The 16,869-nt window shown below is 34.1% G+C and overlaps 1 protein-coding gene across 5 annotated transcripts in view; it reads right to left on the reverse strand.

Annotated features, from left to right (window-relative positions):
• Positions 1-16,869, reverse strand: part of LOC106664692 (KICSTOR complex protein SZT2-like) — a 73,161-nt gene that overhangs the window by 7,704 nt on the left and 48,588 nt on the right. For 4 of the 5 annotated variants that reach the window (XM_014390626.2, XM_014390627.2, XM_014390628.2 and 1 more), the window contains 20 exons: positions 12,449-12,658; positions 12,183-12,381; positions 12,017-12,104; positions 11,747-11,935; positions 11,562-11,691; positions 11,444-11,495; positions 8,473-8,501; positions 8,265-8,388; positions 7,987-8,201; positions 7,659-7,911; positions 5,214-5,337; positions 5,042-5,144; positions 4,819-4,985; positions 4,633-4,749; positions 1,202-1,460; positions 980-1,135; positions 796-925; positions 494-720; positions 311-417; positions 71-241 (listed from right to left, as the gene is read on the reverse strand). In XM_014390626.2, coding sequence (XP_014246112.1) covers positions 71-241; positions 311-417; positions 494-720; positions 796-925; positions 980-1,135; positions 1,202-1,460; positions 4,633-4,749; positions 4,819-4,985; positions 5,042-5,144; positions 5,214-5,337; positions 7,659-7,911; positions 7,987-8,201; positions 8,265-8,388; positions 8,473-8,501; positions 11,444-11,495; positions 11,562-11,691; positions 11,747-11,935; positions 12,017-12,104; positions 12,183-12,381; positions 12,449-12,658 — 3,050 coding nt within the window. The remainder of the gene's footprint in view (positions 1-70; positions 242-310; positions 418-493; positions 721-795; positions 926-979; positions 1,136-1,201; positions 1,461-4,632; positions 4,750-4,818; positions 4,986-5,041; positions 5,145-5,213; positions 5,338-7,658; positions 7,912-7,986; positions 8,202-8,264; positions 8,389-8,472; positions 8,502-11,443; positions 11,496-11,561; positions 11,692-11,746; positions 11,936-12,016; positions 12,105-12,182; positions 12,382-12,448; positions 12,659-16,869) is intronic. The other variant, XM_014390629.2, reaches the window with a different exon arrangement.

Raw genomic sequence — 16,869 nt, forward strand, 5'->3', positions numbered from 1 at the left:
GGTAGGGTTAGGTTTTAAGTGAAGCACAAGTTTTTCTTAAATTGTGATTATTTGCTAAATTTTAATTTACCTGTGGTGTAGATTTTCTTAAACAAGGTTGGTTGTGAAACAGGCCCATTTTCTGAGTTAAAATGCCTATAAGAAAATTTGATCTGGCACTCAACCAGAGTCCTAATTGGGTAAGTAATTTAGTAAGATTTTCAACTCTGTCCTTACTCCAGTTGTACATATAAACAATGACCTAATTAAATAAACTAATTTTAGAACAAAAAATCAGAAAATATATTAATATAAAAAGATTGTACGTTACCTGTTCATTTGTTATCACAGCAATTAAAAATCTATGCCGTGGTACAAATTGGTTTCCTTCATGTACAGGCGAAACGTAAGCTGAGAATTTTTGTAAAACTACGGTATCTAATTACATAAAGGCGTTATAGGGAAGCTGTATTAATGAGAATTCAAAACAATAATTATAATTAAAAAAGGTTACTTTTGATATCACTATCCATGGAACAACGTTGTTCTGTGTGAAGTTGGTTAGTATAAAAAGATGCGTTACCCGAAATGAGGTAACATGTCGAAATAGAGGGAATTTCATAATCACCGTTATAGGTAATTGCTCCGGTTTTTTCACTGTTTTCATAAAAAACATGCGTTATTGGTTCATGTAGCTGGATTAGATTTTTTATTTCTCTCAACGTTATTGTAACTGCATGCCTAAAAGTTTTCAATATGTGCTCATCACTGACAGAAGTTACAGTATTGGTAAGGTAATAAAAATAATTTTATTACCTTGTAGTTAATTTAATAGTGTGGGTTTTAACAGCTGGTACATTTAGTTCATGTCCGTATTGTAACCAACCAGGTATTTCTTTATAAAATAATTTGTTCATAACTTCAGATTCTTCTCCAGTAGTTTTATCTGAAATAATATTATAACAGTAATACAATGCAGTTTATGATAAGCTGTACGTACCTATGCATTTTTCTTTTAACGGTGTATTTAGAAGATGATATTCCATTAATAGATCCCATAAAGAAAACTGAACGATTCCTTTTAATTTTTGGATCAGAAGCTCCATATTGACCCTGCCTTTCTTCCACAAACGGACTTCCATTAATACATCCGAACCTACAAGAATTAGATAATTATAATTTGACATTAAAAAAGAATATCAAAAATATAATTCAAACCTACTTTCAGTATTATCACAGCTTGAATCAAACACTTCAGTACAAGTGATTTCATGAAATATACCGGGATGCAAAGGTTGATTTTCGCAGAATATATTAATGGGCTTGTTGCATTCACCTTCGCATAGTATATTGCCTTTCACATCAACTAACGACACAGCAAGACATGCAATCCCTTTATTTCCAGACACAGGGCTTTGATTGTAAAGGTAAATATTATTTTCGGATATTCTCTTCGGAGAGCCTTCTGGCTGGGAGTAGTCCTGAAATGCATAATATGTATTAAAATATTGAAAAATGCCCATGTAGATACAAAGATTAGAATTAAAATTGTTAATGTCAGAGTTATCTTTAATGATAAATTCTAACTTACAAGGATTATCCTAAGGAAGAGGGATCACTGATTTTAATAAAATTTCTTGTTGTCATACTAGGTCAAAAAATATTTGACATGTGTATGAGGATTCCCTTTAATATACTACGCAGGGGTCGGCTACCTGCGGCCCTTTGCAACTTTTTGCGCGGCCCGCCAAAGCCCAATATAATTTTAGGAAAAAGCAAAAAACTTGAGTGTGAGCGTGCCGAAATGTGGCCGGTGACAAAAATGCGCGCTAACAGAAGCATAATGGGAAACCTATTTTACTGCGCAAGGTAAGATGGCTCAGCCGTGGGAAAGTTTTAAAAAGATTTTTCGAGTTGATAGACGAGATTGAAATGTTTTTGACAGAAAAAGGAAATAATATACCAGAATTATAAAATTTTAAATGGATAAGCGAGTTAGCTTTTTTTTGTGGACATTACAACTTACCTCAATAAATTAAATATAACACTACAAGGCAAAGGAAAGTTAATCAATGAGCTATTTACAGAAATCAAAAGTTTTCAGCTTAAAATAAAATTGTTTATTTCTCAACTTGAAAAGAATAATTATTGTCATTTTCCTACTTTGCAATCATTTTTAACCAAAAACGACAGTGTCCTTCGAATATTTTTATTGAGTCACTAAAAGTACTGGATGAAAATTTTCATCATCAGTTTCAAGATTCTTATGCAAAAGAAATGGACATGGATTTGAAAATCCTTTAAAATTTGATATTGTAAAAGCACCAGACAATTTACAACTAGAGTTAATTGATTTGCAATCTAACAATGTATATAAAAATAATTTTGATGAAAATAATTTAATTGCATTTTATTCAAGTCTACCAGAAAACAAATTTCCCAATTTAAGAAATTTTGCAAAGTCAATTATTTGTATTTTTTCAAGCACCTATTNAAGGTGGGGTTGAGATAGGAAGTTGATGTCCGAGTGGATCGAGGTCACGATAGCTCAAGTGGTAGAGCAGCGGCGTATCTAGCTGAAGATCGTGGGTTCGAATCCCGCTCGTGCCATTAACTTTTTTTCATCTCAACTAAAAACCTTAATTAATTGTAATTTTCATGAATGAATTTCATAAAATCAAAATATAGAACGAGGTTGACGGATGAAAATTTACAAAACTTGTTGAGGATCTCAGTATCCCAAACACAACCGGACTTAAATGAATTATCAAACAATATTCAAGAACAAAAAGCGCAATGAATTTTAATGAATGAATAAAATGAAAGATAAACTATTTTCCTTAATATTTTATATTTACATATTTATACATATGTAATTGGAATTGTATTTTCTTTTTTTCCCTTTTAAGAATTGTAAAATTTTTGTTCTCTGACATTATTGTTATTATAGCATGTCAATAAAAAATAATTTTTTTCTATATTTATTTTTAATAATATTTATACTCGTATATGATATAAAAGTACTATTTAAGTTGCATTTGAATGTGCAGCGCGCATAAAAAATTTTATTTTGAAAATGGCCCGCCGTCCGAAAAAGGTTGCCGACCTCTGTGCAACAGGATTCAAGAAAAAGTATTTTAGGTATAAAATGACCTCAAATGGTTCTAACATTGTACAACAAACAACAACTCTCTCCATCAATTTAAATGAAATGTTAAAGCATGTTAGTACAGAAAAAAATATTAGACACAAGTAAAGATGTTTGGCAAAATAAGCCCCAGAAAGCTTCCAATAAAATGTTAAATACTGTGGTGTATTCTGGCTCTGCGAAAGGCTAAAATTTAATTTCTATTATCTAATTAATAAATTAGTTCAAGTTAATTTCTTGCTAATGGACCCTTGAAGCCGAGAAAAAAAATTAGGAAAATTTAAGTAATTTTTAAAAAATGTGTTTTTATGTCTTTGTTGTATCTAACTTATTTTGTTTTTCACCTAATAAAAATGAGTTAACAAATAAAAAGTTTATAAATAAATAAAAAGTTACAAAAACAAAAGAGTGAGTAGTCTAGTAAAAGTATGTCAAAAAAATTTATTTAAAACTATTGGATTCGTTTTAAGCACTCTTTAAAGCCCTTAAATATAATTTTTGCAGCAATTAAAAAAAAATAAATAAAAAAATAATAAAAAATAAAATAAAAAAAAATAAATATCTTTCAGCTGAACCAGAGGCAATTTTTTATCTCACCGATGTCTGATGTTCGGCTTAAAATTTCATAACTCCGCTTGAATTTTACCAAAATTCCCTGTTTTTAATCTGTTGCAAAGTTAACAATCTTTAGGTTATATGTCATTACAATTCAGAAAAATAAGGATGAAATTAACAATAACTCCTTCCTTAAACATTTTATCTTTTATTTCCAGTTCTGATTTAGCTACAGAGGCCAAATTTGTTTATATCACGTACAGTTTATAGGGTTCAAAACCTCTGTAAAATTTCGTGTGGATCAGTAGAGTCTTTTCAAAGTTATAATTTTTGAGCTTTTGCGGGAGAACCAAAAGCAAGGTGAAAAATTTGAGAGAAAAATAATTTTTCGATTTTCACAAAAGTTTGTATTCAGGAGTTGTGTAGGGTGCAGAAAACAAATATCGACTTTGTTTCTCACTAAAAAATATTTTAACCTACTTTGCTACTTGGTGACAAAATAATTAAGTACTGTATTTCAATAAATAGTTGGAATTTGGTGTGTAGATGGATCCAGTTTGTCTGTTAGCAAAGTATGTTAAAATATTTTTTTATTAATGTATATTGTCTGAATCTTGGTGTGGCGTGGATAAGAAGGAAAACAAATTATTATCTGTCAAGCTTCTGACCTAGCTTAAAGACGTTTACAAATCGGCAAATTGTGTACAATTTGTAGACATCTTTCAGATTATTTTGCCCTAATGATGACGATAAAATAAGTTGAAAAATTGGCAGATAACTGAATTTGTTTTTTCATCCCAACCACATTGAGATCCAGATTATTCATAAGTAAAACTGCAGTCGATACATCTAACGTTTTATGTATTAACATTTTCTGTGTTTTTCTGATGCTTTTTTAATTGGGTCAACAATATTTTGTTAAAAATATAATAATGATATGAAAAAATTACCTGGAATTGAAACCGGTTATCAATGTACTTAGGCAAAAATAAAAACTGCAAAAGATTCTGCCTTATGTAAAATATTAAAGCTTCCAATGAATGATGTGCGTACTTGGGTATAGTGAACTAAAAAACAAAATGGTATTTTGTACAATGAGAAAAAAAAATTATAGCTAAAACGATGAGAATATTTACTTGGGTAATGCTATCAGCTTTATGGTTAGGTTTTTGAATAAAATGAACATCATCTGGAGAAAGTTTGCACATGGGGTTTCTGGCAAGCATGACAGAAACCACTTCTAAAACCGCATCGTCCAACCTGTTATGTAAAACCTGAACCAGTTCGTTTGTAATTTCAGCACCTGTAATGTTTCATTCATCTTTATGTGTATATGTATGAACAGTAATATTATTTTACCAGCAGGAGCAATTCCGTGCACTTTTAAAGTTAACTCTTCTTGTTTTGAAACCAAGCTGTCGATAGATTCTCCAAAAGATTTCAACCTTGGCCTATAGTCTTTCTGAAAAGTCAAATAACAAAAATGTGACACAAACTATCCTATAAGTGAAACTTTATGTTTGAGCCTTACAGCTAGCGAGTCGTCATGTTGCTTTTTATTAGTCAACGAATTTATTGAAGAACTTCTTGAAACTGGCCCTGGAGAATTTTCTTCCTCAATAGTTTTTGATGAATTTTTTATATTTTCGTGTAATCTGAAAATAAAAATAAAGCCTTGTTACTGAAAATAAACTATTTATTAGAAGGAAGTATAAGTATGTATGTATCATTTTTGGGACAATAAACATCAATATTGGTCATCGCCAGCCCTCTGCATTTTAAATGGAAAATCATTTCTTTCTTTTTTCTTTCATGCATCTTTGTCACCGACTCTCGCATATTTTATCTCCTATTTACTTAGCTTGCTAACCTCTCAAAGGTACCTCTCAGGTTGTTAAATTAAGAGAGCAAGAAAAACATAAATGCATAACACATAAATATTTTCACACTTCCCACCTCTCTCTGAAACACGGCTAGTGACAGGAACCCCTCCCCCCATTGAAACACCTGGAAAGTGCTACAGAAAACCCACAATGCCCCAGCGAGAAAACCTGATTGTACTTCCAGCATCATGATAATGGATATTCCGATGATGCTAATAATATCCTGACACATCCCTTAACAAGGCAAGTCTGGTCAGTTTTAAGGTGGCCATTCACGATCGCTCCAAGCCGTACAGCTCCATTTGGAGTGCCTGAAATTTGAGGGGGCATTCACGACCGCTCCACAGCCAGTCGCTCCATACTTCATCTAGTGAATTACCTTCTCAAAATGGATGATGTTCTCTTGTGCCACGCTACTGTTTGTTTATATATTAAAAGCAAAAAACTGAAGAGGAAATGGTGTAAGAAGTGGCTCCTGAACAGAAGCCGTGATACCCACATCAATTTGATGAAAGATCTTTCCCTTGAACCTGGTGATTGGTGAATCCTATTTAAAGATGGATGAAACGTCTTATTTATTCTATATTTAGTGTTCTATTGACCAAATTACTTCTTTCAATTAATTAATCTTTTTTTTTGTAAGGTTTTGGTTGAAATGAAAAAGCTTGTGCCACGAGCGGGATTTGAATCCATGACCTTCGGCTAAATACGCCGCTGCTCTACCACTTGAGCTATCGTGACTTTGACTTAGATGAAGTAGTAGTATTTAGCCGAAGGTCGTGGGTTCGAATCCCGCTCGTGGCACTAGCGTTTTCATTTCAACCAAAACCTTACATAAAAGGATAAATTAATTGAAAGAAGTAGTTTGATCAATAGACCACTAAATACAATGGATTTATTGAAGAATATTAAAGTACATGAATTAATAATTTAGCTCTAATGCTTTTCATATTGTTTAAATCCAATAAGACCACTCGTGTAAACGATATCAAAACAACCATTGATAATGCCAAGAAAACAATTACAAACCTAATTATTGAAAATACTTATTAAGATTAACGTCTTATTTATATTTACTCCAGCTTGTTACCCCCTTGATTAGAAAACAAAAGACAGTCATGAGAAAAATCATCACTCTACATGAAAGGTTGGCAGCCACATTTCAATTTCTCGCTACAGGGATGAACTATGAAGAACTTAAGTTCTCAACTACGATTTCTGCTCAGCGCTTAGGGGTAAGGTAAGGCGGGTTATCAATACCGCATCTCTCGTTGCATTTGTATCCTTTGTTTTGAAAACATCGACCAACTGGTTGAGGACCTAATTTCTTTTATTTCTATCGTGGTAATCATTGTCCACCACTTTCCATAAACATGGTAAACTTTCATACAATTCAATCACCTCAACAATAAAATCTTGATTGGATGTCATTACCAATAAAGAATAAACGTTTTTGACTTTTTGAGAATGTACGACGGAGATGTTTGCTCAGTGACAGAAAGACAGAGACTGCGCCAAAAAAACGAGGGTTTTCCCATTCACGACCAGGCCAGTGCGCCAAAATCCCCACCCTCCCCGCCAGGTTTTCCCATTCACGAACGCGCCATGCCGTCGTCGCGCTGTAGATATTTGGAGTGGCGCGATGGAGTTTGGACCGGTCGAATATTCGGCACAGCCAGGCACGCCAGTTCAGTTTTGCCATTGATGTGGTTTTTGGAACGGCGTCGCTCCGTTTGGACTGCTAGGAGTGATCGTGAATGACCAGCTTTACTCCCCTAGAGTACTTGATATTCCTCGGGGGCGGGTTTATAACATCCATTCATGCTAATAAATTACTTTCACTATCAAGACAACACACTCTCACACCAGAGTACTCCATATCCTCAGGAAAGATGTACAAAGAGCTATTAACTTGCCTAAACACAAAAGAATTGTCCCCATGGTGTGAACCAGAGTCTTGATCATTTCACATTAATATCATAAACATTATCAAATATGGACTCTATAAGATTTCTGCATTAATAAAAAAAATAAATTGTGATGTCTTAACTAAAATAATGTTACTAACAAATTAAACAATTAACAATTATTACCTTAGATAAAAAACATTGCTTCCAGAGTTATCTTGATAAACGAACATGTTGGTTCTGTTATTAACTGAAAATCTATTGAGAACAGTCCGCAGCGCCTGAATAGCTCTCGAAAGTCCAGGTTTACCGGGGCCAGTTTTTAACCGAGGATGAAGAGTCAAATGGGTCTGCCAAACAACTGGGCAAGAAAAGGATCCAGGACGGAATTTTTGTGTCGTTTCAGCATAGCTTCCTCTCATATCAATGTCGACACCATCTTGAAAATGAAACATGATAAAAAAAATTACTAATATAATAAAACGTAACGGCCTGTAATGAATGATTGTAGTACCCTCTAGAGTTTTTAAAAATGGCAGAGACTGATTCGGGTTCCACAAATCATCAGCGGTTTCGGGTTGTAATAAAACGTCACACATCCTGGTTTCATGGAGACTGTTTAACAGTAACGTCTGGTTAACAATTTTACACACGGACTCGATGTTTTCCAATACATTTTGGTGTATGTATTTATATTGCTGGACTTCTTCTGAATCAATTTCAAGGAACCTAAAATAACATAACTTTAAGTAAATTTTGACACGAAAGTGACATAAATGTTGAAGCATTCACCTGCAATGAAAATAACATGTGACTTTTTCTTCGTAAATTTTCAATATCAGCCAAAAATTAGGCATTGTAGATCGATACTGGTTTAATTCTTTAATCCATCGGACTGAAAGTTTGGTGCTGAAGGCTGGAATCAGATGTGTACAAAATTAAAAATTTAAGGTTTATTATTTTTTACACACATAAATCTTTAGTATGAATATAGTAATACCTTTGCTGTCCATTTCTGTCCATTCACTCCTGAAATAGAAAATATAAATAAATAATACTGCAGTAACACATACAGTGAAACATCCCTATAACTCTTGGGGAATGTAATATTGTCCACTTTTGGGATAAGAGTGAAAAAATGTTTAGTATTACACTTTGGGCCACAACTGGGATTACAAGACATCAACACCTTTGAAATACTGAGGACTTTTTGCCTTTTCTATGACTAGAAGATTTTTCAAGTTCACCAAGCAAACTTTTGCATAAGAGCAAAGTAAAATGTTCCTTAGAAACTTTTCTTCTCTGACTTTAAACCCAAATGCTTTTGGGTTTAAAATCGGCACAATATTGTTTAAGCTTTTCCATCCAGTTTTGTATAACCTCGGACCTTCGTTCCACTATCATAAAAGAATGCATGCCGTGCTCTAAATGTTTTGCAACTTGTAAGGTCTTTTCTTGGATAAGTGGACCAGCCAGTGGTACTTTACTTGGTCTATGGCCAAACCAGACATTTTAGGAGGAAAAAAGGATTGATTTATCCATGGTTGCAAACTGTATCTAAAAGTTCCTTTTTATTTTTTAGAATTTCACTTGCTTGGATCTATCCGATGAAAAACTTTGTAGTCAAGTTTTGCACACTTAGTTTTTCACTTTCACACTCGCTATAATTATATTAATTTTTCCTTTAAATATCAAACACACTAAAGAAGTACTTAAACATGCTTGCAAAGTGGCATAATCAAAATTTAGCAATATTGGGAAAATATTGAAAGGCAAACAAAATAGAGGAAACGGTGTTTCTCAAGAAACGTTCATTTTCTGGAGGCTGCTGTCCACTGTAGGGAGAGTTTAAGAGTCAGAATATAGCCAAAAAAGCTGTTTGCATCTGTTATTGGGAGTATCCAGTTTATAAAAGATTTTAATGTGAAGACGCCGAGGAATCAGAATTTTTCCATTATTGAAAATTCATTGTATGGTTCTTTTGTGAGTTTCTTCTGTATTTTCAAAACGTTAGGCTTCTGCTCTTGATGGAAATACTTTCTGATATGTGGTGTCATGGGTAACAAACTTTTTAATATATTCCTACCCATATCTATCACTTTACGTAAAAACAAACAAAATAGCATGAAACCTTCTGTTAATATAAAGATAACAATGTATACACAAAAAAAGCATAATACAAATACATATATTCGGGGCTGAAATGACCAAGCTGTTGGATGCCCCTGGCAAAAAAAAAACAACAAAAAACATACAATATATATGTTTTTTTTTACTCCTGTCCAGAACCAAAGGCTGAGGCAATGCTGGCATTCAATACGAGGCCACGGCCGTTTAAGACGACGTGTCGGGTTCTAACGATGGGAAAGTTTAGATAAGGCTGGGCAGTAGGGTAAGAATTGGATCAAAAGTTTTGTGTGCAACTTTTGGCAGTGGTAGACAAAAGAAATGTTGAGGGAGGTGTCTGTTAAGGGAAGTTTCACTGTATTTCTGTACTTATAATAATAAATTTTTTTTTTTTTTTTTTTAATTATAAAAACAATGTGTGGTGATTAATCGATAATTATTCAGGAATCGTGAGATGCGGTCTGGTGGGATGTAGGTTTTAGAAAAACATTTTCTTTTTCATGCCAACGTTTCTATCTTTATTGAGATCATCTTCAGCGCCTGGGATTTACAAACATTGTTTACATTTAACAAATACATGTAGAATGTGGAACTTCAAAATAGCTTTCAAAAATTATAAAACAATTCAAACACTTTTTTCCAAAATTAAAGATACCACACCAATAACAAATAAATCTGACGTAATCTATAAAATCAACTGTTTAAACTGTCCGGCAACTTACATCGGTCTTACATCCCAATATCTGGACAAGAGAGTAAAGCAACATATCTATGATTGCAAAAAACCCAAGCAAAATCCTACAGCACTCGCTACCCACAACTTTGAACACAAACACAATTTCGACTTCAAAAATCCAAAAATATTACACACAGAACAAAACAAACATAAACGTAATTTTTTAAAAATGGTTTACATCAACAGAGATAAACACAGCATCAATTACAGAACAGACACATGTCAACCCAGTCGCAGCTACACCAATATAGAACACACACACACACACACACACATGCACGCACGCACACATATATATAATTTTATGCAGGGTGGGCGACCAAGACCCAAGGGGTTAAAAGCCTAGGTAGGCCCGTACCCCATCCCTAAAAGGTCCGGGACTTGGTCGGCTCACGAGTCCTGCATAAACCTCTTGGACCAGTTTACAAACCCCAAGAATTTGGACCATTTTATCTTGGGGATACATATATCATCACATCACATTCCACACATCAAATATTTTGCACATAGCATAATTTTTCAACAATTTAGCTTTCCTTTTCCTACTTATCCCCTTCTATATAATCCTGAAAGGATAATCTGGCCGAACCATTACCTACGTTTTTTCCCTTCGTCGGCTCTTTTCACCTCAAAGAAGCCGATGCATTATACAAAAATGTCTTTCTATTTTTTTTTCCGAATGTCTTTCCGACTTCCTTCCCCACCCCTTCAAAATCCAACATATATAAACATAAAACAGCAAAATCTCACTGGCACTCTCAACACGTCACACAAGAATGGCACATATACGCAGAAAACAAACACTTTGAGTGAGTAGAAATACTTGAATACAAAAAATATTTTTTTGCATTGTAAAATTCACTTTTTTCCACATCCTGTACGTATTTGTTAAATGTAAACAATGTTTGTAAATCCCAGGCCCTGAAGATGATCTCAATAAAGATCGAAACGTTGGCACGATAAAGAAAATGCTTTTCTGAAACCTACATCACACCAGACCACATCTCACGATTCCTGAATAATTATAAAAACAATCAATAATACTTATGTTTCTCAATAGAAATACTTATTATTAAATTTAAACTCAAGTAAATTAAACTTTTCATACTTATTCACTTCAGCCAAATTCTTAGCAGAACAAAAATAACTTCTGAAATCATCTGAAACGGAATGTAATGTTTAAAATAGTAACATTTCCAACTTTAAAATTGGTAAATGCAACGTACCATGCATGTGTGTGTTCCCAAATGGATAGAAATCTTTCTGGTTCTCGCCGGTTTCTTGACTTTTGACTAAATAATAGAAATCGTTTTCCTGTTTCAAACAGTAACCGGTGATTTTCATTTGTGCAAATTCCTATAAACATACATTTGAGGTAGAGAAGAACGAAGACAGATAATAAGAAACATACTTTTATAAATCTCTCTAGACTGTGTTCTGGCCCAAAAACAAAATTGAGCCCAACCGTGTTTTGAATACAACTGTAGCGTCGTCCATCAGAGCTTATAACATGATTGGCAACAAAATTTAATGTCGATTCATTCACAGGACAGCTATCAAGCAAGAAAACCGCTATTTCATCCTGAAGGAACCATTCTATCTGGAATGCAGAAAATGAAATTTTTTACAAATTATTTATAATTCTCAATAAAAAAAAATAAAAATAATAGAAAAAATGAACCTCAATAATGCACTTGTTTACAGCTTTGTTTTGCTGGATTGGTAAATGTTGTAGCTTGTCATTAGATTTTAACCCCTCGTTAACAAAACTGAAAAAATATTTTTACAAGCACATTTCTTTATTTGTAATAATAATAATATTTAAAAAAAAAAACCATGCCACTCACTGTTGATCTGTGGTCTGGGCTGACTCTTGGTGGACTAAAGAAGTGCCGAGAACGTCTTGCATGAGATGAGTGCTCAAATTACCCGGCGGAAGATCGGCTGGATATGCTGGTGGAAGTGTTAAGCAGTACATATCCAAAGAGATTGTAGTCTTAGCCAAATCAAACGGTTCCAATCTTTTTATATCGCCGATCAATTCTCCTGAAAGGGTTTGTAAAATCACATTTACACTTGCATGGTAAGAAAAAAAAATAAAATAAAGACATACCTAAGCATGTAGGTATTATTTTGACTGGACTTGTGATTAATTTAGTTTTATCTGTTGATCGAATCGAGCACACCAAATGTAAAAAAAGCGGAAATAATTCATCACTGGCTTCATTGAGGTAATCACTGACGCTGTCAGAATCCATATTGGATAATAATGATGTACGGGCATCATCTTGTGTCGATTCAAATGCCAGCCGATCCCAACCGCCTTAAGAATAAAAAAATTTTAAAATGTCATTTTATAATTGAATAAAAAAAGTTTTTATTTTTAAATTTTATAATCCACTGAAATGTATTTCAGGATATGCTGACCCTACAATCAGCTTACTTTACTACAAAGCAACAATTAGATCTATAATTGACTTTGGATCAATTAATACAGACAAGCTTCTAGATCAAAATTATAGAAATTGGACATCATACAGCACAAATCTCTCAAAACTTGTATGGGGTCTCTTAAGAGCACCCCCAATGATGTCATCAAAGCTGAATGTAACGATCAGCCATTTTCACATAGAAATTGGCAGGACGGTTTGTGTTGCACCAAATGGTGAAAAAAAAATTTTTTTTCACCGCATTTGTGATTTGTCCATAATGAATCTAACAAAAAAATATTGGCAAAAGAAAAAACCTCCTCCGATTACCACGAGTTTTACCTCCCTGTCAAAATTTCAATAAAAAATCGAACAAAGAGACACCCTTCCGATTTTCTCTACAGAACTAAAAATAATTAGAAACCCCCTTAATAGCTATACAGAGTGAGTCATTTTTTGACGCACCATTGGAAAATCAACGTAGGTGGCGTTTAAATCTGACTCAAGGCCTATTTCTTTTGATTTAACATTAAAAAAAAGGAAGTAAGTCAATTTTCAGTGCACCATAGAAAAACAACGTTGGTGCGTCTAATTATGACTCGGCACATTTTATTTTGTTAATCTCGTACCAAAAAATAGGCGAGTCACTTTTCGATGCACCATTCGTTACAAATTAGTTTTGGTAGGTTGGAAGGGAAATAAACAAAGCCAATATTATTAAAACATTATTCAAACACAATGTAAAAATTTAAAAAAAAATTCTTCACAAATTAATTTGATTAAGGTTTAAGAGTATTTTTTTCTGGTAAAGTAAAAAAATTAAATAAATGTAACAATCTCCTTTGTTAGCAAACCAAAAATTTTCAAAATCATTATAATAATTGTTCGAACAGACCTCCATTTGCTGCAACACAGCAGCCTAGTTGATTGTAAAGCGATGATCGGACAAAAAAATACTCTTAAACCTTAACCAAATTAATTTGTGAAGAATTTTCTTTTAAATTTTTTTTATTGTTTTTGAATAATGTTTTAATAATATTGGTTTTGTTTATTTTCCTTCCAACCTACTAAAACTAATTTGTAACGAATGGTGCGTCGAAAAATGACTCGCCTATTTTTTGATACGAGACTAACAAAATAAAATGTGCCGAGTCATGATTACACGCACCAATGTTGATTTTCCTATGGTGCACTGAAAATGGATTCACTTTCTTTTATTAATGTATTAACCAAAGGAAATAAGCCTCGAGTCAGATTTAAACGCACTCACTTGATTTTCCAATGGTGCGTCAAAAAATGACTCACCCTGTATACTAAAAGACTACTCCGGACAAAATCCTGTAATGGTTAATCAACAAGTGCTTGCTGATCTTCAGGAACTTTTCCCTAATGACCACTTAACTGTTTACACCGATGAATCCCTCATGTCTGGTAATGTTGGATGCTCCTGGTTCTGCCCTAATAATAAAGGGGAATCAATTTCTCTGCCGGCAGAGATATCAATGTATTCAGCGGAATTATAAGCAATTAAGGCAGCGCTAACTTTCTTTACACTCAACCTTCCTACGACGAATCACATTATAATTTGCACAGACAGCCTCAGTGCAATCCAGTGCTTGCAAAACACATCTACTAACATCAAAAATTATATTGTAGCTGACATAAAAAAGACTGTTAACAATTTTTCCACTTTTAGAAAAAAGGTCTCTTTCGTGTCGATTAAAGGACATATGGGCGGCAACGAAAAAGCCGACAAACTTGCAAAAAATGCCCCACAGTTACCCACCCGTAGAATCATAAAAATCTCTTATACAGGCATTTTTCAAATATTGGAAACAAGAATTCAAATAGAATGACAAATTGAATATTCTGCCTCAGATAAGGGAATGGCTTATAAAACATTATTTCCACTTGTGAAAATAAAACCGTGGTTTAACAAACTAGACAGGCAAAAAAAGACATAACCACCATACATCGGTTAAGAACAAACCATCTGCGCAGCGTATCTTCACAAGATTGGCATAAAACAACACCCTAATTGCAACGCATGCGGAGTAAAGGAGGACCTAACACACATAATGTTACACTGCAGCCGACATTCGTCAGCAAGAAATAAATTCTACCAGGATCTGGAGAAAGAAGGAGGAGAACACCCAATTACGGAAAGTAGAGCTCTATTCAAGAATCCCAGTGTGTATAACTTGATAATAAAATTTTTAAATGATGTGTCTGAGAAAATATAATTTGAACTGTTTAAAAAGTATTCGTTGTAACATGGCTGTGTAATTGTTTGATGCCAAATAAAAAAATTAAAAAAACACTTGGTCATGCTTTAAAGAATATATCCCCTTTATCAGGCCTCTTAAACTATTTCTAATGATTTATATAGTTTACTGATTACTGATTTATATAAGCTCAGATCTGCATGTGCATGTATATGCAGATATACATATGCAGTGTACAGAATTGAGCCTACCACTTCTTGCAGCTCACTGGCGATTCCAGATTTTGTAATTTGCAATAAATTATTGGCAGGCCTTGAGAATACACCCTAGGTGTAGGGGGAGACCTCGATTTTATCCGTCCAGCTGCTGAGGTTGAGCTCCAGGGGGCATCAACAGCTAGGTCCTTTCAACCCCAACACAATCAGTTTATAGATTCAAATCCACTCATACTTTCACTCAATCGTAACTACATTCTTCCTAATTACAACCACTCAGTTAAAGTGGTGGAGTATTCGATATTCTTCCATTACCCTTTACACCTATAATATAGCTAACCAAATTGAGCATTGGTGGGTATAATCAATATTCTGTCATCAGCCGTCTCACCCTACACATTCACACCAATAAATAAATTCACTCTCAATACACCCTAGGGACACAAAACCCAAATACTCATTGCCATGCTAAAGTAAAATCTCGTATCAAGTGACATTCCAACACGCTCTTTATACGGAGCCAAGGAATTGCACCCTTCAATTAACTGTGAGACATTGAGCAACCTTTCTCTACATGTCAGACACATATGCTTGGGCTTTTTGCCAAAAGAAAGTGTCTGTGTGTCAATCTTTAATTGAGGTGAGGATGACCCTTCTTTTACGAATCAGCTAGCGATAGTGCTCTTGATATGCAAGATCTTATCTGCCACCGCTGTCACTTTCTTTTGACCATGATGCTCCAGTTCGTCATATCAACAAGAGCACATGGACAGCAGTAACCACACTGAGGGTGACAGTGCAGACTAGGTAAGATTAAGCAAAGCAACCATCGTCTTGAATCACCCCAAATCGCATATAATTCCGCCGTGTAAACACTACAGTGGGGTGGAAACGACCAGGAAGTGGATGCAACCTTGCGATAAACGGTGCATGCCACACCCTTGCCGGTCTTGGAGTCACCTGTGAAGATGAGCTGAAAACTGAAAACAAATATAAACATCTAATTACAATAATAAAAATTAATGGTTGAAGCCATAATCCCTGACTTTTTGAATACAATTATAACAATAAGGCTGATATTCATATCAAGATGTTATTTTATCAAGTATAAACTATAATTTTAAATTCACTAATTGTGTGGTGTGCTTGACCAATTAATATATTACAATTAATTAAGGTTTTTAGTTGAGATAAAAAAGTCAATGACACAAGCGGGATTCGAACCCACGACCTTAGGCTTGATACGCCGCTGCTCTACCACTTGAGCTATCGTGACCTCGATCCACTCGGACACCAACTTCCCATCTCAACCGCACCTTTTGAATTTTCCCTCCTTTTTGCCCAGCGGCGTATCAAGCCGAAGATCGTGGGTTCGAATCCTGCTCGTGCCATTGACTTTTTTATCTCAACTAAAAACCTTAATTAAATGTACTATAATTTTAATTAAATTTGACCTTTATACAAGTCAAATGAAGGTAATATTAATTATGGGCAATAACATTTAATCTAAAAGCAATAAATACATGGAGGAGTTGAGTGCGCTTCAAACGTAAAATTGCTGGAGTTGCTATTGACCCCTCCAGAGGGAATGTATTTATTAGTGCGAGTGCTTATGTATGAGTGTTGAGTTATGTTGAGTACTCCACAGGCCCGTTGAACAAGTTA

The sequence above is a fragment of the Cimex lectularius genome, unplaced genomic scaffold (genome assembly GCF_000648675.2).
Source record: "Cimex lectularius strain Harlan isolate CLEC.00 unplaced genomic scaffold, Clec_2.1 scaffold154, whole genome shotgun sequence".
Classification (NCBI taxonomy): domain Eukaryota; kingdom Metazoa; phylum Arthropoda; class Insecta; order Hemiptera; family Cimicidae; genus Cimex; species Cimex lectularius.